A 27,548-nucleotide genomic window follows, 5' to 3' on the forward strand; every position below is an offset into this window, starting at 1 on the left:
AAAAGTGAGATTTTCATGTTTTTCTATTATAAAGCAGGTTTAAAGGGACTATTTGTAACTTTCAGAAATGCTTCTTAACAGCGACACCTGTGGCCGTGAAATCAATGAAAGTCAGTGTCGAGCTCGCGCTTGCTCGCTCTAAATATACCTGAACAGCACACACGTCAGCTAAAACCACAATATCACTCTATATTTCAGCTGCTTGGCAGTAATGTTAGCTGACCAGACGAAGGTCTCTCCATGAACATGATTTAGATCTGATCTTAGTGTTGGCTTTTCCTCTGCAGCGTGTCTCCCTGCTCTCTCCGCCCGCAGCCGGAGAGAGCAGGGAGACACCGGCACCCGGTCGGTAACGAGACGGTAACGTTACTCGCTGAGGAACTCCGTCACTTCACAAGACACGGGAAACCTCTGTTGGTCTGGAGGAGCTGCAGCAGTTATTTCTGCACAAACGTCCACTGTACATTCACTAGATATTCTCAGAGCTAAACTAACTCTTCTGCAGTGTGGAGTGAGCGCGCGTTCACGTCTAGAGGTGGAGCGAGCTGAGAACGCGTGCTCTGTCTGAGTGAAGGCAGGCAGGCAGAGGAGGAGAGGCAGCGGCCACGCGCGAACGCGCATATGCGAGCGCGCATGTGTGGCGACCCGCTACATTTATACGCTTAAAAAGTTACAAATAGTCCCTTTAAGTCCTAAATAAATACTGTGAAAGTATCGAAACACTCAATCCACAGGGAAATACACACAGCCCGTATTCAGAAACTCTGCATTTGAAACAAGCTGTTAGGATTTCTGCCCATTTGTGATGTCACAAATATACAATATTTAGACCCTTGACACAATTTTAAACGTAACCATTATAAATGTGTCACAGTTTATTCCTGGTTGCAGTGTATGTGAATGTCATCAGCTGACAGGAAGTACACATGGACCCAAGCTGTTGCCTAGCAACGCAGTTCTGTTGCAATTCTGTCAAAATGAGCTAAAACGGAGCGTTTCAGACAGACGGTAAATACAGGCATATTCAGGCTGAAAGTATGAGGAAAATAACGTTTTTTTTTAACATTACAGCATGTAAACATGTTCTAGTAGAAACACAAAATACAAGTATGAACCTGAAAATGAGCATAATATGGGACCTTTAATAAGACAAAATGCATTACTGTCTTTGTCACTGTAACGCCTCAGTGACTTCAACCATCACGGCGGCGTCGAGTTACGCAACGCGACGTGAATCTAGCTGCGTAACAAAAACGTAAAATCCAGGCTCATCATCATATATTTTTGCGCTCTCGTGTTTCGTCAGTGATGCACTATCTGTCCGTGCCTTAACGAGGCATGTCTCCTCCACCACACCGCACCACTCCTCCTCCTCCTGCTGCTGCTTCCTCGCATGACTCCACCGCGCCGCCGCCGACTCTTCCCAGCTGAACTACCACTATATCACCGCGGTGGTGTGTTTATTGTCCGGCCGCACCACCACCACCGGCAGCTGTGCCCTCTGCTCTGCTCCCGAAGGCAGCTAGTCCACCGTCATGACCTCCTCTCTCTGCTACTACTCGGCTGATATTCACTAAATGGGATTCGTGGCTGGTCCCGAGGTTTCCACAGCAACTGCTTCCATTATTATCTCTCTAATGAGGACAGCCATCAGGATCTAACTAACACGGTTCCTCGCTGCTGCTGCTGCTGCTGCGCGTCTCTGGGTTTTGGGCTGAATCTCCAGACGCGTCAAAGGTGAGTTAATTAGAGCGTGTGGCGTTTCAATACGAGATTATTTTCGGATTTACATGCAGGGTTTTTGGGTTTCTTGCTGCTTGTTTTCCTAGTGTTTTACACCCCTCTCTCTGCACACTGATTTGTATATTTCATTGTTGCACACAGGGCCATTCAGTCAGTGCTGCTCGCACATTTTGCTCAGTGCCACTCTCTCAGTCTGTCTGTGCCAGCCAGGGCTCCGTTGTTGTTGACGATTTTACTACACCCCTCCCTCCAGACAAAATGCATGTGCAAAATGTCATATTTCTGACGATTTACTGCGTTTTCTTCAAAGAAAACGCAGTAAATCGACTGCGCACAGAAATTAAAGAGTCAACAAATCCATCGAAATTCAAAATGGAGCTGTACCAGCACCTGTTTTGATTCATCAGGCCGCATATGCGCTGTATGTGAGCCACCACGCAGCCACAGCAGCATTGTCGCCTCTTATATCCCGGTTCCCATTCACAAATCCACTGTTTACGTGTATGATGTGGGATCAGTTTGGCAAACACTGATGTTTTTGGATTTCTTCTTCTTCTTTTATTCCCTCCTCCCAAAGCAAAGACGTTATCATGTTGACAGCTGCTACTCCTGTAGGCATGCTATACTACCCCACCCCTTGTTTCTTTGAAAGCAGCTTTGCTGACAACTGGTGTTTTAATCCCGAGGAAATAGAATTTTAATTATGTGGCTAATCTATTTATTTACAGTCGGTTTTTAGGGGGGTTTTGGAGAAGTTCCAGCTAATTTCCATGAGGCAGTGGATTCAGGTTTGTTAAAAACATGATGAGACACATGAATCATGGGAAAAGCTCCACGTTGGATTTGAACACTGGACAACCTTTAGGAGATGCAATATAATATGCTGATAAACAGGAGGCTAGCAAAGCATGAGAAATAACATCAAAATATCTAATGACTTTCTCTCAAATACTGTTTTACAAGCTGAGAGAGTATACATACACACAATGTTCCCCTTCACAAGGCAGTAGGATTTACTGGGCTGTGATTTAAGATTATTTCCATAATTGATTACTAAGTGTTTTCCAGTTGTTTGATTTATACATATGAGCAGATATTGAAAAAATATTCCCAAAGCACAAGGTTAATCTTCATATGTCTTGTTTTGTCAGGTTATTAGCCTATTTGATTTACTGTCACAAAAGACAAAGACAACTAGAAGATGTTCTCATTTGAGGAACTTAATTCTTTGTTGTTTTTGCCTAAAAAATGACTTGAGCAATTAATCGTTTATCAAAATTGTTGCTTATTATTTGTCTGCCGATCGACTAATTGATTAAAAAATAATAACTAATAATATTAATAATAATGTTAATGAACACATCAAAATAATGTATACATTGTTGGGGGTAGAACAAATACCACCTAGATGGAACATAATATTACTTGGGGGTATGACTAGATATTAATTGAGTTTATTTTAATATCCTGTGAATCACAAAGAGAGGCGACGTTGGTCTTGATTTATTGGGCTGTGATTTAAGATTATTTTCATTTTTGATTAATCTACTAAGTGTTTTATCGATCAATCGTTCTGTTTATAGATATCAGCAGATATTGAAAAATATTCCCTAAGCCCAAGGTTAGTCTTCATATTGTTTTGTCTGGTCAACAATTCAAAACACTAATATAGCCTATTTAATCTTCTGGCACAAAAGACAAAGAAAACTAGAACATTTTCCATTAGAGAAGCTGAATTCTTTGCTATTTTTGCTTAAAAAAATGACTTGAGCAATTAATCGTTTATCAAAATTGGTGCTGATTATTTGTCTGTCGATCGACTAATTGATTAATCGCCTGATTGTTGCAGCTCCAGTTGCCTTTTAATTCTCAAACAGGCTCATTAACACGTGGGGAAAAAATACGCTTTTTGAGGCTAGAACAAATATTACCCTGAGTTTATTTTAATATTTTATGAATCACAAGCGTGGCTGTCAGTTCATTACTTTGAGATTACGGACAGTCATTAATAAATGTCCTACCACCCTTACCACCCTTATATTGTCACGCAGGCTGTAACAGCTATTCCTCATAGCCTGGATCACTTATAGCCAGAGCCTCCAGTTGAAGAAGGACAGAAAACGGAAGTGTGTTTTATCAGCTGAGTGCAACAATCCCTCCTCTTCCTCTTGTTCTCCTTTTCGCCTCTCCTCTTTGCCTTTGTCACAGAGGAAGAGGGGAGATGGGATGGGACAGCTAGACACAGGCTCACACTTTGCAAAGTGAGCGGGGTCAACGAAAGATTTGGGGAAAAGATAACAGAAAATATCTGATCGAGGATTCCGCGGTACAAAAATGGGACAAGACTTAATAGCTATGTGACTGCATTGGCTCTTCTTTAGCTCGCTTTAAAGCAATTGCCTGCTCTCTCTCTCTCTCTCTCTCTCTCTCTCTCTCTCTCTCTCTCTCTCTCTCTCTCTCTCCAACCCACACTATATATAGTTAATCTGTGTATTATGTATGTGGACTGCACTGTTATCATCCAGCATAATAGGAACAGGACAGGACAGTTGCACTAATGTGCACATTTCCGCTTGTTTTGATCTTGAGGAACCATCATTGTCCCTCCCCTCCCTCGCTGGTCCTCCCCAGGGCAAACTGTAATTTTCCCATTCGACTGAAACATTGGCTCGGGCTCCTTCGCTCTCTGCAGCACAGTGGCAACTGTTACCGTCTGTTGTGACTCAGTTAGGTTTGTCATGGCCAAAAGTGCTTATGTGCCTGACCAGAAATGTACAGCTTGTGTGCTCAGCTTCAGATAGAGGATTTACAAATGCTGATTAGGCAGAGGAAACTTGAGAGAGAGAGTTACATTCTTTGCGCAGTTGGAACCTGTGTAAAATCAAATGTAAGTTGTACTGAAACGCAGCACTTTGAAACATTATCTTCTGCAACAAATTGCTGCATAGTATCTTAGCATTGAGGCTAATTGATCATTCAGTTTGTATTATACGATGAAATTATAGATAGAAACCAGCAAGTATTTCCACAAGACTACAATGTGCACATAATTCATCAGATAATTGGAAGGTCTGAAGTAAAGACATTGTGCCCTGGAGGACAAGGATTTAAAAGATAGGTTCATATTTGTTCTTTCTTAATACAACACTCACATGCGTACCCTAACCTTTGGTCAGTCCTGTCCATACTGGCCGTGAAGTGATTCCTTCCTGACACGACTCCAATGTAAGAGACTAAATCCCCAGTCCTCTTTCTTTCTTAAGTTCATCTGAAGCCAGCAGTCTGAGATAGTCTAATCAAGTGGGTATCCTCTACAGTTAGTCATTTTAGTGCCAAATTCCCTCATTGTATCCTCCAACAATGGTTCCTTGTTGAGCTGTGGTGGAGGAAACAGTATGAAAAAGAGGGACTATGAGTCTACAGCTGTGGCACAGGAGGTAGAGCGGTCATCCACTAATCAGAAGGGCGGAGGTTTGATCCCTGGCCCCTGTAATCTACATGCCAAAGTGTTCTTAGGCAAGATGTAAGATGCTGAACCCCAAATTGCTCCAGATGGCTGTGCCATTGGTGTGTGAGTGTGAATGTTTATTGCTCCTGATGAGCAGGTGGCACCTTGTCTGCCACCAGTGTGTGATTGTGTGGGTGAATGCTGGCTTGTGATATGAAGCGCTTTTAAGTGATTGCTAAGACTAAAAATGCACTATAGAGAGGCGAGGTCCCTCCCCTTCCGGTGGACCTCATGAAACCTTATTTTGGAAAAAATGTGTACGTCAACGTTTTTTTTTAAACTGTTTGAATTACACCATGAATCACACTTATGATGATTGTCAATTTAAAAGATTGTTTTTCAAGTCAAGAAAGTCTAAGTTTGATATAGTAGTATTATTTAGTTTTGTTTGAAACCGCTCAGTGAACTACATCTCTCGTCTTGCACAATATACGTCACCAACACTAGCTAGTTAGCTAATTTAGCCATGTTCCACGCACAAAGGAAATTAAACGTTATCTTACCTGATGTGTTTTATCCAGCGACTCCTGGTCTTTTTATCAGCCAGGAAGAGAACGAACAAGCGAGACACGTTGCTCTTTTGAGTACATCCTAGTACGAAACACACAGGCATCGTAGCTTCAGAGAGAGAGACGTCACTTCCGCGACTTCTGGGTGTGTAGTCTTTCTAATTACGTATTTTCAGTCTTATACTACAATAGTTTTAAAACAAACTGTGACTTTCTTGACTTGCAAAATTGTTTTAAACTGACAATCATCATATGTGTGATTCATGGCGCAATTCTAACTGGATCAATAGAGCTCGCCGTCTCCATGGTGGCCCACCGGAAGGGGCGGGACTTCGCCTCTCAATAAATGCAGTCCATTTACCATGTTCACCATCGTAGTTAAGCTTATCAGCCTGCTAATATGTGATAGTTAGCAGTAAAGACAAATGCTGATCTTTAGTTTATGATAGTTATTTGGTCATAAACCAAAGTTTTGGACAAATATAAAATTTGACTTGATAATGGCTCTAGATGAAAAGTCGGGGATCACCAAAGTTCAACTCATACTGATGGGAACATGAATGTCTGTACCAAACTTTATGACAATCGATCCAAAAGTTAATTTTCAGTCAAAACAACAAATATCATGGTAGCCAGTAGGATTCATCATCTGGGAGTCATCAATGTCTGTACAACATTTCATGGCAATCCATCCAATATGTGTGGATTTTGACCTCCATCACTTACATTGGAATTATGTGTGATCTCTTAACAGCCGGTATGGATGCAACCAAAAACTGTTTCGATGTGCATGTAGGCACGTGAGTGTTTTTTTTAAAACAGACTTGAAAAAATGTGAAAACTATCCTTTGATCAAGGAGTCAGATTTGAAATGACCGCGTGGCTTTATGTTATTTTCCAAGGCAGATTGGAGCACATGTACAAATGACACTTAATGAATATACTGACCTTGTCAACCCTGATGTGATTCAGTTTCAGGTGTTTGGACTAGCCTGCTTTATTAACTTATATATATTCCTTGTAGGCACCTGAGCTTTGCTTTCCCTACATTATTCAGTCCATGTACAGAGATGGTTTTATAGATTTTGTGAGACTAGGTCAACATCAAGACTTTGACAGAGAGACACAGCCTAGTGATAAATGTACTGCGGAAATTGAAGTGCTCTTGAACTCAATCATGGTTCTGAGGTAAATATCCCTCAGAGAGCCACCTTTGAACGAAGCCTTTATTTGCAGTGATACATATCTAATCTTTCAAATCTCCTTTCCCACAACACAAGCAGGCACAGCTTTATTCACACAGTCAGCATGTCTGTTTGTTTATTGTCGCTTTTCTGACATTATTAAATCACGTGTTACATAACTTTACAGGGTTCCCACGCAGTATGGAATTTGATTTTATTCATTTACAGGTTACGTATGGAAAAAAGAACAGTATGGAAAAATATTTGTGTTTTGAGACTATTGCCCCTATTCTGTTTTCTAAAATATAAAACTTTGAATTTCTCGTGGCGTTTGAAGCAGGCAGCCAGTGCAGCCAAAGTGTTGTGAGAGAGCGCGGGCTAGAGCAAGCCTGATGACGTTGAAAGCAAGGCGAGAAGTATGGCGTGCGACTGAACGCGAACTCCTACACAGAGCTGCCTCTACGTCTGTACGTCACAGCCTTCTAAACAGCTCTGCCCCAAGTGCAAGATGTTTGACAGTGAAACGTCGTACAACTTTCTGCGTAGGACTGTGGACTGAATGGCCACAATGGGTAAATGCAAGTTTTCTAAGGGCTGGCTTGACAATCCAAAATCTAAAACATTGGTTGGTTTAGGATTCCAAATTGGGAAAAGAAAGCTACATGCAAACTTTGTGTAAAATCGTTTGACATCTCCAACATGGGGGAGGCGGCAATTGTAAACCATGTGCAAGAGCAAAAACAATGTAGTCTTGTCAAAGCATCCTCTCCACCCAGAGTCACAAAGTCAAATATGGTCTGGAAAAGTATGGAATTTTGAAATGGAAAATGTGTAGGAGCCCTGTTTTACAGCACATTCATACCAGATTTGCAGCTCGTACTGCTTTGAATTAAAAGAAAATCAACTTACACTTTTTAACAAACATGCCAAAAGTAAAAAAAAAAAAAAAAAGAAAGAAAAATTGTGTTGAGTTTGATTTTTAAAATTAAAATTAGCCAGCTGCAAGGCAACAAGAGTTTCTTTTGGAATAAGATTTTGATTTGTGTCCTGGGAAAAAGGGAAAATAGAGCTTCTTTGTCACCCCCCCCACACCTCATCTGCGTCCTCGCTTCCTTCCTCCCATCCAGCCCTCCCACTGCTCAGGTGCCTGTTCTTGTTGCAGTCGCTGGCAGTCACAGCAGTGCGGTGCAATCTGGCTCTCCTACATTCCTCTTTGCTCCTGTTGAATGGAAAAGCTCACAAGGGACTGAAATCTCTCCTCATTTCCCATTCCTCATCATTTTTTACCATCTCTTTAGTTCTCCTCGTCTTCTATCTGTGTAAGACTTCACAAAATCTTATTTTCTGCCCGTTTGTGCTTTTGTCCAGTATACGTTTGTCTCCTCCATCTCCCCCTCCTCCATCTTATATCATAATGTTGGAAGCTGTCTCATGTTGTTGGCACTTCTTGATATTAGGGCACTCTGACACCATATTCCGAAAAGGCGTGAGGCTCGGCTTCAGTGCTAGCTCTGTTGTTTACATAGGCAGGCTCAGAGGCTTTCAAGGGTACTCTGGTGTTTTGCAGCATCCTGGAGAGAACCAGGGGAAAGTGACTCTCATACTGTAGGACATGGCTTCTGCCATCACTGCATTGGGATATGTTTGCAGTGCTGGTCGAGGATCATTACCTCCCTTTATCAGTGTATGCTTAATCCTCAGTTTTCCTAATAGAAAGTCAGATCTTACATAATACACAGTGCATACTGCAGTACATTCAACTTTAGTTTTAAAGTTGTATTTAATTATAGTATGTAGCACTCACTGAATACTTTAACTTTGTAGAATTACCATCAATTTAGGTACAGATATTGAATCCCCCATCAGTCACTTTCTAACTCAAAGCATTGTGCTGCTGTGCTGTAGTTCAGGTGCTCAAGCTTTGGACCATTGATGACAGGAGTCGGGACTGAAATCCTCAGTTAGAGCTTGAGAAACCCTTCTGGAAGGCCTCTTGTCTGCGGTCAGTGAGGGACAAGCTGAAGTAACTTGACATTCAGTAAGAAATCTGCTTTTTGTATATTGTACGTGTAGGACTGGAGCATGTGAAGATGTTGTCATTTGATACTTAGACCTAAAATATAGATCACCAACTAGTTTTTAAGTAGCACTGGCTCTTTCAAGGCGATCATCTCAGTTGTTTTTGCATGAATTCAAGCACCTCAAGTAAATGCCTGTTTGCGTCTATTGACTACGTGGACTGCTAAGTATATATCTGTTGCATAAGTGCCTTCATTATTCTTTATAATCTAAGACTGATCAGTCGCGGTCCTGTCTGTCCATTCTGCTTACGTTTTGTCCTTTTTGAAACATCTTCTTGTTTCTGATCCTCAGTGAGCCGGTAGATGTTTGAGGAAGCAGCATCCGGCCACAAAGTCCATTACTGATACCCAGAGCAGTTGGCAAAATCGAGCGGTTTTATTCTTCATACAATTCACACGGTCCTGTCCGCGTCTCCCGCAGGCCCACGGGCCTATCTCTGTGTGACTCAGTGTCGCACCGTGGGATACGTTAACCCCCCAGTGCGCCAGATTACATCCTGGCAGGAGTTGAATCAAAGCTTGCATGACCGTACGTGTGTGTGCTTGAAATCGCTCGCGCTCGTGCACACACTCGGCAGCTTAGGCGCCCACACACAACTCCGCAGTGAGATCCTTCCATATCTTTGAGATTTCCCATACCTGTGTAATTATGTTATGCTCGCACATTACACTTAAAAACACCCACTAAGCCTCAGCTGTCCATGCAGTATACAACAACCGCCTACGCGTTCTTTTTACAGCCACTGCCAGTTCCTTCCTCCTTGTCTGTTAATAACCCTCTCTGTCCTGTCTATCACACTCTCACAACTGTGCTGGAAACACTCACACGGACACACACACACATGTGTTGGAAAAAGGATGTGAGATGCAACCGTGGGTAGGGTGTTAGTGTGCGATAGAGCCCTGTTTCCCAGAGACCAAGGAACAGCTGCTCACGCACATACACACACACACACACACGCACACACACACGGTGCATACACTCTGTCTGGAACTGAGAGTGCCTCCTATTGAAAAAGGAACAAGGCTGTTTCATGTGTGTATGACTGTCTCTGTTTCAGCCGGCCTGAAATAGCCAATCTCGCAGTGAGTCACTCTGAAATGCCTCGAGGGTTGAACTTGGTGTGTGAACACGGCCCTACAACTTTCTGTGGGTGCACTTGATTGTCTGAGCATGTTTGTCTTTGTCGGCACTCATGATGACAGCGCGCTCTTTGTTGCATTTATGAGGCCGTAATATGTATTCTGCATCAGGATAGAAAGGAGAAGTGGTGTTAGATTACCTGTAGGAGGTGAAACTGTTTCTGCCCTTGTCAACTCATGTGTTCGCACTTGGTTTCATTACAGCCCACTGCTCCTTTGTTTGTTTTCTTTGTAGATGCTTATTGATTCAGAACAGATTGAATCAACAGAGAGGGATGACCTTGAATGTATGCGTGTTGGCTGTTTCAAGGTGTCCTGTTCTCAGAGTATTTGCATGCTAAACGGTTTTAACAGCTCCAAGGATACTCTGTGGTGAGCAAAGATGAATGTGATGCGCACAGCACACACTGATGAGAGAATTATTTGTTTGAGAAAGGTTAATGATTAGAAGCTGAATGTTTTGTTTTTTTCGGTGGTTTGACATAATGTTTCCTCATGGAACTGGGTGTGTGTCTCGATTTCAATATTAAAAAGAGTTTAAAAGTAAACTGACATCCACATGACCTCCTTCTGAGCCATGTTACTGCTGCCAGGACCTGAGTTTTATATGATGGCAGAGTTAAGCTGAGTTTTCTGAGAATCTAGAACCACATTTAATTTGAAGAAATTAAAAGTATAAAATGCATCACTCAATAAAATATAATTGAATTGGAAAAGTGATATAAACATTCACATAAAAACCTTGTTTGACATCAGGGCTACAACTAAGAATTATTTTAATTATTGATGAATCTGTTGATTATTTTTGTGATTAATCAAATTGTTTTGTATGTAAAATGCCAGAAAATTGCGAAAAATACAAGAGTCCAGGATGACGTTTTTAGATGGCTTGTTTTGTCTGACCAACAGTCCAAAACCCAAAGATATTTTGTTTACAGTGACATAAAAGAGTGAAAAGCAGCAAATCCTTACATTGGAGGAGTTGAAAACAGAGAATGTTTTTCCTTGACGACTGATTCAATTGTTTAATCAATGAAACGATTGTTTAAGTGATTTTTCTGTCGTTTGACTAATTGATTAATCGTTTCAGTCTTGTTTGGCATATAACAAGAAATAGAGATAACAACCACAAAGAGAGCTTTTTTTTAATCTCTTGGGACGTAAAGTGCTGCATACTTACTCATCATTGGCTCTGTTCCCAGGTCTGCACATGGGGGCGGGCAAGAGCAAGCCCAAGGAGCCGGGCCAGCGCTCCATGAGCCTGGACGGCACCATCGGCACAGGCTCCGACAGCGGGCACTTCCACCACCTGGGGCCTGCCCAGCAGACCCAAACCCCAAACAGGAGCCCCGCCGTCGGGACGGGCAGGCGGGGTCATCAAGGGCAGCACCAGCTCGCCCCGACAAACACGCCAGAGCTGGCTCTCTTTGGAGGGGTGGACCACACGGGCACCATCACCTCGCCTCAGAGGGGACCTCTGTCAGGTAGGGAACACTTGAGAGAGGAGTTAGGAGTGCAAATGTTGCAAATTGTTACTGATTACAGGAGATATTTTAGTTAGTTTCAGGTAGTGACCTAAACTAATTGTCATTTTGTCAAAAGTGTTGTAAAACAGTAAAAAAAAAAAAAGTAGGAAATCTTAGGGAAAAAATTGTTATTCGCTTTCTTGATGAGACTTGGATGAGAAAATCGGTACCACTGTCATGTCTGTACGTTCAATGTGATATGCTACAGCCAGCCGCTGGTTAGCTTAGCTTAGCATAAAGATTGGAAACTGGGGGAAACAGCTTGCCTGACTCTGTCCAAAAGTAACAAAATCCACCTACCAGTACCTCTTGACCTCAATAATCAACAAGTGTAAAAACAACAAGTTGAGGTTTTACGGGGGGGTATATGTACCAGACTATTTCTTGGCCGTGCAGTGACTTCCAGGAGTCTCTGCTGGTTGCCTTGCAACCTCACTGTGACAAGACTCCAGCAAGTCACCGGCCAAGAAATAGTCCTGCACATACCCTCCCGTATAATTTGTGAGTTTTAGAGGTAAGCAGATTTAGTTGTTTCCAGTCTTTGTGCTTTTTCTTGGCTCCAGCTTCATAGTGAACGTACAGTTATGAGAGTGGTATCGATCTTTTCAAACTTGTGGCTAGGGATGAAAAGGAGAGGACATTTTCTCACCGGTTAATAAACTTGTGACAACACTGGTTTTACCGATTACACCGGACATTTTACAAGAAAAGATGACAGTCAATATGTCTTACTTTGCTCTTCAACATCAGATGGTGTGTCTGGCCTCTCTGGTCGAGCTTTCGCTGCGGGGCCGCAAGTTTCCGCCCGGCGTTGCTCCGCAGCACACACCAGCTGTGACCGTTCCATCTTCCTCACGGCGATTACCTCATTAACGTTATGGTTCCCTTATAGCATTGGGTTTAAATCTGATATATTACCAAATAGGCGCTTTTGCTTTTCGCTTTGACACCAAATCCTCTGCCGTCGTCTTGTCTGTCAACTCTCTCTCTCTCTCTCCTGTGTGTGTGAAATATGACACCGCTACTCTGTGCTGAGACTCTGTATGTAGCAGACTTTCACTTTCAGTGTGTAGCGTCTGTTGTCCGGCTATCTATTGATAACACGGCACTGATGCGCAAAAATGAACTAAATGGGATATATTTCTGTAAAAAAAAAAGCTAAACGGCGATGGGGGCGGTGGGTACGTAATGTAATCGGTGTGTGTCAAACCACCGTGTAACATCGGTAACAACGACTACCGCGGCAAGCCTACTCGTGTATTTGTGACACAGTAGAGTCAAAGTAATCCTGCATGCCCATGACCAGGCAATACATAAGAGTCTACAAAAGAGAGATGCTATGTTTTTAGTGTGAATAATTTGTGAAGCTGAGCAGAACTGCAGCATGCAAACAGATTGAATAAGATCTGATGAGAACTTTGACTTATCTATGAGTCAGCCCAGTCAGCCCCGACTTGCTTTCAGTTTGATATCACAAAAGTCCTGAGAAAAATCTCTAAAAACAGATTCACAGTGAGTCATATGTCCACAGAAAAATATTTTCCTTTTCCCACCATCGGCTGTCAAACAGACTTAAAACTTGTCTTTGACTTTGAAGCTCATCGCGCAGCGCTGTCTTGACATTAAGATGTAATGTGTCGAGACCAGCCAGATGGTTAGGTTAATGTTGCTCCATCCAGAGTGTATCTGCTGGCCGCCTCCTCCTGTGCATCTAATGAGCCGATCGATGATTGGCTGGCGAGCTCCCGGGTTTAGATCACTGGTTCATTAAAAGGAAGGCGTAGAAAGCTACAAAGAAAATAGAATGCCATCGGTATGATGGCTTTGTCCTTCACGGACGATCAGCCACAAGCCGTCTGAATGTCGATATTTCTCATTAAGCCTTGGTAAATTGTTTTCTAAAAAAATGGAGCAGAGGTGAAATATATCAGCTTAACAGTGGATGGAGCAAGCCCTGTGTTATTGAAGTTAGATTATAGAAGTGAATGTGAAAAGATCTTAACAGAAAGTACCTTAATTACATTGTTCCCTAAATGTGTGTTTCTTGCAGGAGGTGTCACTACATTTGTGGCGCTGTATGACTATGAGTCACGGACAGCGTCTGATCTGACCTTTAGGAAAGGCGACAGGCTGCAGATTGTCAACAACACGTAAGAATCAAGCCTCTCTATCTCTCTCTCTCTGATGCCACCACTTCACAAAAATCTAAATGAACAGATTTGTAGACGCACACATGATTGCGCACAAATGTGTAAATGAATGAACGCAGTCAGAGCTGGTGACTGTGGAGCGATCCAGACAGCCGAGTCTGATCCTCTCCATCTGTTGACTAAAACGGAGCAGAGCAGCACTTTACTAATGCATCCTGTTCTCTCTTGGGCAACTTGTCATCATCCTCGTCTTTAAGACACTGAGAGAGCCTGTCATAGCAAGGTCGCTACACTCGCATATCTTTCCTCCACACGGATAACACCTAAATAATGTGCTTTCCTGCTGGCACATGTCGAAGTTTGTCTGCCATGTGGTGTGATTTAGATAGAATGTGTATTTCAGTTGCAGGAAGTGAGAAATGATATGTGTATTTAAAATCATCTGGAGCATGATTCCTACGCAGGTAGCTCAAGGTCACCATAGTTCTCCGACACGCTTGTGAAACTGCGTTAACGTGAGCCGCAGAGTGAAAAACCGTGGCACCGCCAGCCGCTGTCTGACTTCCGTTGCTCCTAAAGTAGTGTTATTACGGTAAGGATGACCTCTGAGCGAGGCGAACTGTGTTACCGCGGTTTTGTACTGGGCGGCTCATGTTACCACGGTCTTGGAAAGGGAGGAGTGAGCAGAGGGGTGCTCAGTTGGTTGCAGTCTGCAACCACACCACTAGATGTTGCCAAATTCTACACACTGTACCTTTTAATATCGGAACAATGATTTTTCTTTTCTTTTCTTATGAACTCTTTCCATAACTTCCTGTCATGAGTCTGGTCTGCTTTTCTTTATCTTAAGTCTGGCACTACATAGTAGGGCTGAAAAATAGAATTCCTTCATACTGACCATTAATATTACAGTTCCAATATACCTACTTTACAAACAAGTATTTGGTGCATGAGTGTTTTTATCAACATTTTTAATGCAAATACTGAATAAAAAGTAGTGAGACTATAAAGTGAATCCAGAAATCCCACGGGATATGAGGATCTGATCATTTATGGATAATAAATGATCAGATATTTCTTTATTCTTCTCTTATAGAATTATTAAAAATGTTACAAACTGCAGTGAAATGAAAAGTGGAGCTTAAAACTTTAATACCACTGCAGCTCGTGTAACCCCACTGTGTAGTCCCACAGCATATTCGGCTCCTCTGCTATGTGCCTGTGCTGTGCTGCTTGCCTTGCTGTGTCTCCTCGCTGTGTTTTTGATGTGTCTGCTGTGTCTGTTATCTCTCCCTCTCTCTTTTCTCTCTCATGCTTCATGGTTTCTCCTAGGAAAAAGTACAGCTTCAGGTCAGTAATACTCAATGCAATAAAAAAAAAAAAATCTCACGCAACCTTTTGTTCACTGTCCCTTTGCTGCTGCACGGATTTGTCTGATCAAGCTTGCAGCGGAACTGCAATGAATTAGTAAATATTAGAGATGTAGTGATTTGGTGCTCTAACGTGCTTGGTAGGTAACATATTGTACGCCTCTCTATATAAAGCAACAGTTAAAGGGACTCTATGTAAGAATCAAAAATTGCTTGTTAACAGCGACACCTGTGGCCGTTGAGTCAACGGAGGCAGCGTCCTGTTGCTCGCGCTTGTGCTCGCTCTACATAGTCATGAACGAGCATCGGTCAAAACAGTGAGGCGACACACGTCAGCTAAAACACAATATCACTCTATATTTCACCTGTTTGGTAGTAATGTCAGCTGACCAGACGAAGGTCTCTCCATGAATCGATGCTGATCCTTGTCTTCTGACCACGGTCGGGAGGCTGAAGCAGGAAGAGCCTCAATGATTTATACGTGTAAGAAGTTACAAACAATACCTTTTTTAAATGTTAAAAATGTAAACCAAGGGACTACAAGTGGAACAAAAGGTTGCAGTTGTCAATTTCCTCTCTTAACAATGTGTCTTTCTTCACTCTGTGCACTTCGGTGTGGGATGAGATGTATAATTTGTTAAACCTCAATCTTTAGGTTTTCTCTTGCTTTATAAAAGACATCATGGATCATAAGTCAAACAATGTGGAACTTTCAACTTGAATCAGAAGTTCTTACCTGTGCTGCAGATATTGTAGTATTTAATTGTTTAGTCTGGTATATTTTTCCAATTGGGGAAAATATACCATGAAAAGACCAAAACCAACAATAGATTTATCCAATGAAAAAGTATTTCCTCTGGCGCCAAAGCCTGATTTAGCTTCTATATTATTAAAAACATATAAATAAGCCACTCTGTTGCACTGGTTGATATGTTCCTTCATTATGATGAATGTGGGCACTGTAGTTTATTTTGAGTTAACATACACCTTCCTTGGGCCATAAATACCCTCTAGCGTATAAAATGTATACATCCGCCGCTGAAAATAGTCCTCATTTAGCCTTTTTGAAACATGAAACTACTGTATATATTTGTGTCTCGTTTTTAAAGGTGCTAAATGCGAGATTGGGAGCATTTCTATTGCCTCCACACAGCTCTCAACATCCTGACGGCTGAGCCGGCAGCTTGTAACTAACAATGTTAACATTGAAAACAACAGCAACAATGCTGACAGAGCTAACAGTGTTAACCTCGAGGGGAGCTGGGGGGTGAGTGTTATGCTCACATTCTCATATTAATGCTATGGATATCATATAGAGCACCTTTTAAATATTTACATCTCCAGTGGGAACCAATAAGCGTTGGGTTGCGAGCCACAGACAGGTTGCATTGTTGGTTTTGGTATTTTTTTTCATGGCATTTGTTGACAATAAGAAAAATACAGATTCATATTATTCTATTCATTATTCTTCAAGTGTTCTTCCTCCATCACATATTGTGTCTCTTAATTGGGAATACAGTAAAAGATCATTAAACCAAGAAATGTTATGGTTGCCTTGGTCAGTTTTCTGTTTATTGTTGACTCTCTTGCTCTCTCTGTCTCTCTTTCTCTCTCTCTCTGTCACAGAGAAGGGGACTGGTGGCTCGCTCGCTCCCTGACGACAGGAGAGAGTGGTTATATCCCCAGCAACTATGTGGCTCCGTCCGACTCCATCCAAGCAGAAGAGTAAGTTATCCTCTCCTTGCTTCTTGCAGTTTCTTTCCTACAGAGATTCAAAGCATTTCTTCCTTAGTGCAAAGCCTGAACGCAGCATTACTCTCTGTGCTATATCTTCTTCTACAAGCAAATGCAAAGAGTATAGAGAGAATATTTGCCGATGTACTATCCAGCACAGTTGTCTGTATTTCCAGTCAAAACATATTTCTGCCTGCCTGCTCCAGATGCTCAGTAGTAGCTTCCTTCTGATCTTATTCTCCGTGGCCCACTTTGGCAGGTGGTATTTTGGGAAGATCACTCGGCGTGACTCGGAGAGGCTCCTTCTGAACCTGCAGAACAGACGAGGAACCTTCTTGGTGAGGGAGAGCGAGACGACGAAAGGTGAGAGAGCAGTCACTCCAGAGGCTACAGTCATTATCAAGACGGTCCAATTAGCTCTTCAGCTTTTCTCTGTGTCTGCTTATAATGATGTGTTAAATCTGCCTTTCTACGGCATCTTTGAGATCTTTTAAATATAAGATCAATTTAACTTTACCATGATATTGTTATTTTAATATGCATATTAGACATTTCAGTAGGGGTGGGAATCACCAGAGGCCCCACGATACGATACTTAAGTCACAATACGATCTTATTGCTATTTTAAACATTTTTCGATATGCTGAGTATTGCAATTTATTACCAAATATAATCCAATTAAAAATTATGCAGTTTGTCAACATCTGTTTTATTTAATAAGATACAGTTTTCACTCTGTTCATCTCAGAGTTTTCATTCACATATCTTGAGGTTAGAGGTCAAGGGACCTCTATGATAATGGCCATGCCTCTTTTTCCTCGCCAAAATTTAGCGTAACTTTGGAGCATTAGTTAACGTTCTTCCCGACAAGCCTGTGTGGGATAATGTACAGCGAGCCGGTCATTGTTGTGAAAGAATCCCCGACAGGGCGACCCCGATGCAAAGCGGAGGGGTCTCTCATCACCCTGAAGGGGATTCCTTCACAACAATGAACCGCTATCTGTACATTATCTCGCTTATTACACGGATACTTACTGAAGAAATCAATATTTTGACACAAAAACGATCCACCAGAGTCCGACATCGGAGCTGCGCCCGTAGCAACGGTCTGTTATACATAGCAACGGTCAGTTATAGAGAAATTACAGACCGCAGAACGCCGTGATTGACCAATCAGAATCGAGTATTCATCACAGCCATGTAATAAGACATGGTTGGTACCAATGGATTCCTTAGTTTCATATGATACAAGTGTCTTCAATCTAGCCCACTACAACCTCTCTGAAAGACAGAATAGCGGTCAGATTGTTAGGAGGTTAGTAGTTTATATAATGAAAGATTGATACTTGACGTCTGTGTATTGATACAATATTGCTACGCAAAATATCACGATACTACGCTGTATCCTGTATTACCAGGAATAAGCCTTGAGGCCTCAATGTATAGCTGACATGATCACAGACTCTCAAATGTAAATGTTTTCTGTTTTTTCTTAGTCTTTTATAACAGCAGTAAACAGGCAGTTAGAATGTCAACCTGAGCAGACTTTTTATACACTAAACAATTCATCGTGACAATAGGAAGATGAATTAATAATGAAAATAATTGTTAGTTGCAGCCCTACCTGCACATAAACCTGTTTCTCAAGATAAGTAAGTTGCTTCAAACATGTAAAAACACAGCTATGACATTGTGTATTTGAGATCTATAGTCAGATATGATGAGAAGAAGCTGAGAATTACAGCATTACATCAATAACACAAGTTTTAAAAGGACCAAAGATTGTAACCTAACAACAGACAGGAGAGAGAAAGTCCTGACTATTTAACATGCTTCATGAAACTTCTGTGAAAAAAGGAGGTGATGACACTTTCTCTGTGTCCCTGGAGGTTACTCCACTCAGCAGATGTGATCTCACTTTGAAATAAGTAGAGCTTTAGGGACTCAATTTGAAAGAGACAGAACCTTGCAATTAAGTCACTTTTTTTTCAACTTTCACGCAGGCCTACAGCGCTATATCTTTGTTCTCTGGAGTTTCGCTTCTTTCTCTGAAACTCTGCAGTCAGATCTCGTCCTTGTGACGTCAGTGGGCTCTTTAGGGGGTTGTTACGGAGGAAGGGGAGGGGATTAAGGAAAAGAGCACAGTGGAGTGGTGGAGTGGGCCTTGTGAATGGATTGGGGTGAATCACTCTGCCAGAACTAGGTCAACCTAGGAGGGTGCTGGATTTCCTCCTGGCTATATAAGTCTCTGTTCTCCCAACATACACACACATTGAGAGAGAGAGGCATGGAGAGGGGGGAGAGTTGTAGGAAAGGGGGAGGGTCAGGGAGTGTAGGAGGAGCTCTGGCAGGGGGTGTGTTAGCCTCCGGGTATGTGTATTTTATGTCACGTGTGAGGCACGGATGAGCAGAAGGATGTCGCTCATAATGTATGTTGCATATTGTTTAATCATGTCAGACTGGTCAGGATACATTTGATCATTTGTAAGGCTCAAGCTAGAAGACACTCCAAATCCTTAAACATGGGAAGTGAAAACCATCATCTCAGCTTTTGTCAGCGTTCGTGTTTGTGTCCCTGGAAAAAAACAAAACGCTAACACAGGGAGAATATGCAAACTCCACATAGAAGGGCCCCAAGCTGGATTTGAACCTCTTGTGTGAGGCAACAGTGCTAACCACTATACCACTGTGCAGCCCTCCTTACAGTATATCCTGCACAAATTAAGATGACCACAGGAAAGAGTTTAGTTCAGTATCTTTAGTTGAGCACAGCCGGTGGAGGTGTCTGTTCAGCGTTTTGAAACCCTTCTTAAAATGTGTTTTTACAATTTTGATTCCTGTCACATTTAGTAACGGCTTATTTTTTTAATTTCTATTGTTATGTTTGACCTAATAATCTATTGCTTTAATGGTTTGCAATTTTCTCTTAATATTTCTTGTTAGTTTTCTGATAAGAGGCTGTACAAAACAAGTCAATAATTATCACTGTGTTACTCAGAAAGATGAATCTTTACTTACTAGTGGGCCATGGACAAAAAGGTTTAGTTGAATTTCCAGGACCCTTGAAGGGGCCAGCAGGGACTTGCCCAGCACAGCTGCTAGGAAACTCCACCGAGCAGCTGTCACATAGGCCCACATTACGCCTGCTTTTATTGTTCTAACCTGTCTCTGTCTGTCGTTTCGTCATGTTCACAGGGGCATATTGCCTGTCAGTGCTGGATTACGACAACACCAAAGGCCTGAATGTTAAACATTACAAGATCAGGAAGCTGGATAGCGGAGGTTTCTACATCACCTCCCGCACCCAGTTCACCAGCCTACAGCAGCTAGTCTTCCACTACCGCAGTGAGTCCTCACACACACACACACACATAGCTCTCTGATAATACCTATTGTAATACATCTCACAACACTGTTGCCCCTAACCTGCCCGTCCACTCTCCCTTCTGTTCCTGTGTTCAGAGCACTCTGACGGGCTGTGCCACGCTCTATCAGACGTGTGTCCTGTGGCCAAACCTCAGACCCAGGGACTGGCCAGGGACGCCTGGGAGATCCCCCGAGAGTCCCTCCGCCTCGACCTTAAACTGGGACAGGGCTGCTTTGGAGAGGTCTGGATGGGTAAGAACTACACACCGCTCCGTTTTAGTGGAATTGATTGAATTCGTCTCACACCATGGCAGATAGACAGGTTATACATTGAATATACAAAATATGGGAAAGCAAATATTCACATTTCCCAAAATGTAAAATGATCCCTTTAAGTCTACATCATAGACTGTATATAAAGATGGATGACACTTCTCCACTTCCTCCCACTGTACAGAAGTGATACCACAATATCCTGGATACATGAGCCACCATCTTGAGATTTTTACGTCATTTTGAGCCAGAGTCTGCACAATAGTGATCGGGCGGTGGAGCCGCAGTATCGAGGTCACCCACCCGAACTAATAGCGAGCCAAGCACGGCCGCAGCTTGTCAGCGAGAGAGACTCACAGCTGTCAATCATTACGTCTCACCCCCTTTTTATAGCATCAATTAACTAATTAAAACCAAACTTGTCATAAAAATTACACTTTAATATACATCAGCGTGATAAGAACTACCTACAATGACAGAAACCATCTTTGGGGGAAAAATTATTTGACGTGTACTTTGACTTTTTAGTTTGGCCCATGTCCAATCCACTAACATGGGGGGGCGGGATTTATGACCTATACTGCAGCCAGATCGAGATGTTTTCGCTTCACTTTTGGAGCAGCTGTCATGTCATTCATCTTTATATAAAGTCTATGGTCTACATTCTATCAGGAGGAGATCTAGCACTTTATTAAAGAAGTAATACAGTGATGTTATTTTTCTGTGTTTTCTGACAGGCACATGGAACGGTACAACACGGGTAGCCATTAAGACCCTAAAGCCTGGCACCATGTCTCCAGAGGCCTTTCTTCAGGAAGCACAGGTCATGAAGAAGCTGAGGCATGAGAAGCTGGTCCAGCTCTATGCTGTTGTGTCTGAGGAGCCGATCTACATTGTGACAGAATATATGAGCCAAGGTAATACAGGACACAGATCGTAACAAGTGATGGGTATCAAAACGTTATTTTGGTACTGATATCAAAATGCTTCTGACGAAGGCTGATTTATATTTCTCAAAATTAGATATGAAAAAATCAAAAGAGGATTGTTTTGGTCCTGAAATCCGGGTATTGTATTTGCACTGGTATCACACTATTTTTAACAATATATATATATATATCAGGGCTGTCAATCGATTAAAATATTTAATCGCAATTAATCACATGATTGTCCATAGTTAATCTTGATTAATTACAAATTAATCACACATTCAAAATGTACCTTAAAGGGAGATTTGTTAAGTATTTAATACTGTTATGAGAGTGGACAAAAGTGCTTGCTTTATGCAAATTTATGTATATATTTATTATTGGAAATCAATCTAATCAGCAACACAAAACAATGACAGATATTGTCCAGAAACCCTCACAGGTACTGCATTTAGTATAAAAATCTGCTCAAATCATAACATGGCAAACTGCAGCCCAACAGGCAACAACAGCTGTCAGTGTGTCAGTGTGCTGACTTGACTATGACTTGCCCCAAACTGCATGTGATTATCATAAAGTGGGCATGTCTGTAAAGGGGAGACTCGTGGGTACCCATAGAACCCATTTACATTCACATATCTTGAGGTCAGAGGTCAAAGGCCATTGGTACCAATGGATTCTTTAGGTTTTTCTAGTTTCATATGATGCCAGTATCTTCACTCTAGCTTTAAAACTGAGTCTGCTACAATCTCTGAAACACTGATTCCGTTAATGCACAAAAGAAATTAGTCACATTGAAACAAATTTGCGTTTAACACGATATCGCGTCAACTTTGACAGCCCTAATATATATTACTGCTTATAACACTGGTTTGCTCACAAACACACCTATAATGGACAACCAGTTGTTTATTTGGTGGTTATCTGTCATTATCTACAACTGTCCATTTTTTCTCTTGCACTCACAGGCAGCTTACTGGACTTCCTTAAAGGCGACGCAGGAAAGATGCTTCGTCTGCCTCAGCTAGTAGACATGTCTGCTCAGGTAATGTTACTTTCGGTTCAGCTACACTAAAAACAACACAATATTTCTATTTCTACTAACATTCCTGTCCCTTCCTCCAGATTGCAGCAGGCATGGCCTATGTGGAGAGGATGAACTACGTCCACAGAGACCTGCGCGCTGCCAACATCCTGGTGGGAGAAAGCCTGGTGTGCAAAGTAGCTGACTTCGGCCTGGCAAGACTCATCGAAGACAATGAGTACACTGCGAGGCAGGGTGAGTCCACACTTCCTCTTTCCACAACAGATTATTCTTTCATTTCCATTGATGTGAAACTGGATAGACATGATGTTGGAACTACAAAATTGTACTCACGCATAACTGTTTTTTTTTTAATAACCCATGGTTCCTCAGGAGCCAAGTTCCCAATCAAATGGACGGCACCGGAGGCAGCTCTGTACGGTCGCTTCACCATCAAGTCAGATGTCTGGTCCTTCGGTGTGCTGCTCACAGAGCTGGCTACTAAAGGCAGAGTCCCCTATCCAGGTAGAGACTCACATCATGTATCAGCACCTGAACAATTCCCCTTTCAAACAAGCAACGTTCTTAAACAATTATCATGCTGGATGACAAGAGCTGAAACAATTAGTTGCTGATTCATTTTCAGTCGATGGTCTAATCATTTTATCGACTATTTCGATAATCGCATACCTTTTCTTTCTTTTTTTCAAGCAAAAATGCCAAAAATTCTCGATCCAGCTTCTCAATGTGAGGCTTTTGTGCTGTTACTTGTCTTATGTGACAGTAAATTGAATATCTTTGGGTTTTCAACTGTTGACCAGACAAAACTAGCTATTTGAGGACGTCCTCTGGTTCTCTGGGATATTATGATGGACATTTTTCACAATTCTTTGACATTCTACAGAGAGATGTTTTTTTCTTACTTTATTGTAGGTCATTGGTGCTTTTTATATATATTTATATATCATTTATTAGGGCTGTCAATAGTTTACAATATTTAATCACGATTAATCGCAAATTAATCACACATTTTTTTATCTGTTCAAAATGTACCTTAAAGGGAGATTTGTTAAGTATGCAAATGCATGTATATACATTATTTGTTATTGGAAATCAATTAACAACACAAAACAATGACAAATATTGTCCAGAAACCCTCACAGGTACTGCATTTAGCATAAAAAAATATGCTCAAATCATAACATGTTAAACTGAAGCCCAACAGGCAACAACAGCTGTCAGTGTGTCAGTGTGCTGACTTGACTATGACTTGCCCCAAACTGCATGTGATTATCATATAGTGGGCATGTCTGTAAAGGGGAGACTCGTGGGTACCCATAGAACACATTTTCATCGACATATCTTGAGGTCAGAGGTCAAGGGACCCCTTTGAAAATGGTCATGCCAGTTTTTCCCCACCAAAATTTAGCGTTAGTTTGGAGCATTATTAAACCTCCTTCACTGTAAACTAGTATGACATGATTGGTCCTTAGGTTTTCTAGTTTCATATGATACCAGTATCTTCACTCTAGCTTTAAAACTGAGCCCGCTACAAAATCGCAATTTGCGTTAATGCACTAAAGAAATTAGTGGCATTGGAACAATTTTTTTTGCATTAACTTTGACAGCCCTAATATTTATGGAAACACCTATTTGTTCCACTACTTGTGTACATAATAGTCCTGCCTATTCTTTACCATTATTTGTCCAGCTTTGTTGTCCTTGTCCCTAGCTTTTATTTCTATTTATGTGCAAGTACATCAAGAGAGATGTAAATATCAGAGTCAAAATCTAGCTCTAAAAACGCTAAAACTATAGACTGGATTGTTTCATATTTTAGGAATTTAAATGAAACATTTGCTCTTAAAATATCACAAAAATATTTTTAATGTTTTGCAAATTAAATAATTTCATTCGTCAGATTTGCTTTATTAATGTTGCTGATTTTTTTGGGATTTTTTTTTTAGGAAGAATGTCTTTGTCTTCCCTAAATCTAACTTCCTGTTTCACTCGGCAGGTATGGTTAACCGCGAGGTGCTGGACCAGGTGGAGCGCGGCTACAGGATGCCCTGTCCGGCAGAGTGCCCCAGCTCTTTGCACGAGCTCATGCTCTCCTGCTGGAGGAAGGACCCAGAGGAGAGGCCTACGTTTGAGTACCTGCAGGGCTTCCTAGAGGACTACTTCACCTCCACAGAACCCCAGTATCAGCCGGGGGAGAACCTATAGAACCACACACTGAACCGAACCCGGGGGGAAAACACCTCAACACAGAACGATCTGCACTAACCGACCTCAGAGGAGCACCTGTGGGAGGATCTGAGCCTGTGAAACTCATCTGGGAGGAACTTGAGATTCTTCTGTGGAAGCAAAACCGAGATAGAAATTCCCCATCATGTGCCATAAAGAAACCGCTACAGAAGAACCTGAAGAACCTCCTCTCTGCAAGCACTCACTGTTTTACTGAAGGTTTTCCTGCTGAAGTGAGGCTCAAGGCTGTAAAGGACAACTCCTGGTGGACAGACTCCGGTTCTGATCTGATGTTTTGTGAGAGGTGCGACTGATGTGGGAGGAACCGAATCAGGAGCGAGGGGGGAAAAGAACAAACCTCCTGTCGAAGAGAGAAGGTCAAGGGAGGATATTTCGGGCATGAGCTGTTTAGCAAAACCTCCCTCTTTCCCTCTTCTTGTCGTGTCTCTTTACCCTCGCTTGGCACCTTTTCCGCCCACAGAAGAGCACTGCCACTGTGGCTCAGGTGCCAAAGGAAAGTCTGTCTCTCTTAACGTTCTTTTATCTCCCTTCTGCCTCTCTCCTCTCTTTCTCTATTTCAGTATCTCCCTCCAGTTTTTCTCAAGTGCTGCTTCTTCAAAGTGTCTCCAAATAACTCAGCTCTGGAACGCTACTTTGCATCTTTATTTATGTTTACTCGGACAATATGCGTCCTGTGGTTTAAGGTTTTGTTCAGTGGCAGACAAAAAAAAGTTCCTGATTTCTCTGATTTTTTTCTGGTAGTGAAAACATTTCATGGTAGTGCCAGGGTCAATGTACTCAACAGGCAGGTTCTGTAACACTGGAAATTATGTCAATTCAAATTTGAGGCCTTTCTCTCTCATGTAACCCTCTGTCTCTTTTCTAGCGGTACTTCTTGACATACGCTGAACGGCCATAGCGGTCAGCTGGATCCAACCTCGACAATTAAAAAATGATTATGATGCAGGTAGTGTTTAAATGCTTGTTGTTTTGATTGACCTTGATTTAACTGGAAAGTTGCATTGGAAATAAACAGCACTGTTATGGTGGCACTAAAGAACAGTTTTAATAGTAGTCAGCTCATTTCCTCTGAGGCATAAATTGGATAACTGTCATCAAACATTTATGTGACCTACTAAGAGGCTGATATGGCTACCAGACCAATCATATTACTGTTTAATACTCAACACAGCTCATGTTGTGTAACAAACAAATCACGTTTCTTTACTGCTGTCCATGTATATAATGTTTTATTATCAAGGGGCTTACTTGGGGGGGGTGTTTAGTTCTCAAACAGGCAACTGTTTACGTAAATTTGACAATAAAACGTTGCATCATTTCCCCCAGTGAACATCATGTTAGTGAGTAAACTGGACAGATAAACCTGTGAAGATTCAAAAGGTTTTCATCCACTTCACAGCTGTTGTCCATAAAAATATGCAACCAGGCGGCCCTAATGAAACTGTAAAACTTTGATCAGGTAACTCTAATAAAACTGTGTTTATGACTTACTATAAGAGTTGATTTTGAAACCAGTTAGCATGCTTTTGTGCCGTTCTTCTCTTGACCATTGGCTGGGTTTGTATTTATGCTGTACTGTACATCAACATGTGTATGTTTACTCAAAGTTTGACGAGGGGATCATAAACTTCTGAACATTTGTGCCATCAACCTATAATTATTTTTTAATATATATATATCTCTTACCCACTGCTGCCAGTTCTCACTATCATACTGTACATACTGTAGCTCTTTAGGGTTGGTTTTGTATCATGTAAGCCACTTTGAAATGGCAGGTATTTATGTTGGGTGTCACGCATTTCACAGTGGTTTAGTTTTAGTCGATGCAGCAACAGTAGATATAAAGTTATAGATTGTTGCCAACAAATACTATGAAACCAATTAGCAAAATAAGAGCCATGCAGCAATAAGAGATGGTCCATGCCCTCTAAAACCATGAAATTATCATTCGATGATTATGACGGCTAAATTAATCAATGTGGACGATTCTGAAACCAATGAAAAAAGGAGTTTGGGTTGTGAAATGAAAAAATGAGGTCAAAGATGTAAATAGTATCTTAAACAAATGACTGTGACTATCATGTAATTTGTTTTTGTATAGTTTTTCTTTTAATTGCACCTCCATTTTTGAGGTTTTTACAGTGACGCACGCCTGCTCCCAAAATGTTTTAATATTAAGACGCTACTGTAATTGGGGCTTAAGGAATGTTTTCTCTTTTAATATTTGACATATTTCTGCAAACGACAATTTAAAATTGGGCTTGACATATATACATATATATATTTATTTATATATATATATATATATATATTTATATATATTTCCGAGGAACATCTTCTCAGTGCTTTCCTCTTTAAGAATTGGAAATCCCCCGTTTGCTCTGACGCACTGAACCGCCTGTAAGTCACTGGGACAATGTGGAAGTTGATGGGCTCATGACTAATATGAGTAACGCCAAGGTCTGATTGGATTTTCTGTGCCATATTAAAGAAGTGTCTTGTCTTTTTTTAATATTTAATTTTTTTTATGAATCTATGCAGTTTGGGTCTGGCATTCCTGCAACTTCATGGCCATTTTGTTCTAAAGTCAAAATCAATGATCATAAACCGAAGGTGTGAGCATTTTGTAAGGACTTCTCTTTTTGTTTTTGTTTCTGATGTAACAGGATTGAAATGGGTATCGTGCCACTTTATGTTGATCTTTAAATGTGCAATAAATTATATTTCAAATGTGTTTTGA

The 27,548-nt window shown here is 41.5% G+C and overlaps 1 protein-coding gene across 2 annotated transcripts; it reads left to right on the top strand.

The window, feature by feature from the left end:
• Nucleotides 1-1,223: 1,223 nt before the first annotated feature.
• On the top strand, nt 1,224-27,548 carry LOC141771230 (proto-oncogene tyrosine-protein kinase Src-like). 2 transcript variants are annotated; one of them, XM_074641278.1, is made up of 13 exons: nt 1,224-1,737; nt 11,371-11,652; nt 13,745-13,844; nt 15,177-15,194; nt 16,841-16,939; nt 17,208-17,311; nt 20,144-20,293; nt 20,411-20,566; nt 21,325-21,504; nt 22,485-22,561; nt 22,642-22,795; nt 22,934-23,065; nt 24,558-27,548. In XM_074641278.1, the coding sequence occupies exons 2-13, from the start codon at nt 11,379-11,381 to the stop codon at nt 24,764-24,766; spliced, it is 1,653 nt and encodes a 550-aa protein (XP_074497379.1). In that variant the 5' UTR covers nt 1,224-1,737; nt 11,371-11,378; the 3' UTR covers nt 24,767-27,548. The 2 variants fall into 2 exon arrangements, with proteins under 2 accessions (XP_074497379.1, XP_074497385.1); XM_074641284.1 differs by lacking the exon at nt 15,177-15,194.

The sequence above is a fragment of the Sebastes fasciatus genome, chromosome 1 (genome assembly GCF_043250625.1).
Source record: "Sebastes fasciatus isolate fSebFas1 chromosome 1, fSebFas1.pri, whole genome shotgun sequence".
Lineage (NCBI taxonomy): Eukaryota > Metazoa > Chordata > Actinopteri > Perciformes > Sebastidae > Sebastes > Sebastes fasciatus.

Excerpts from the sequence above, each read along its gene's own strand:
- LOC141771230 (XM_074641278.1), top strand. The coding sequence starts at position 11,379 with ATGGGGGCGGGCAAGAGCAAGCCCAAGGAGCCGGGCCAGCGCTCCATG. Across the intron at positions 11,653-13,744 it reads TCAGAGGGGACCTCTGTCAG|GAGGTGTCACTACATTTGTG; the intron begins GTAGGGAACACT and ends TGTTTCTTGCAG. Across the intron at positions 16,940-17,207 it reads GACTCCATCCAAGCAGAAGA|GTGGTATTTTGGGAAGATCA; the intron begins GTAAGTTATCCT and ends CCACTTTGGCAG.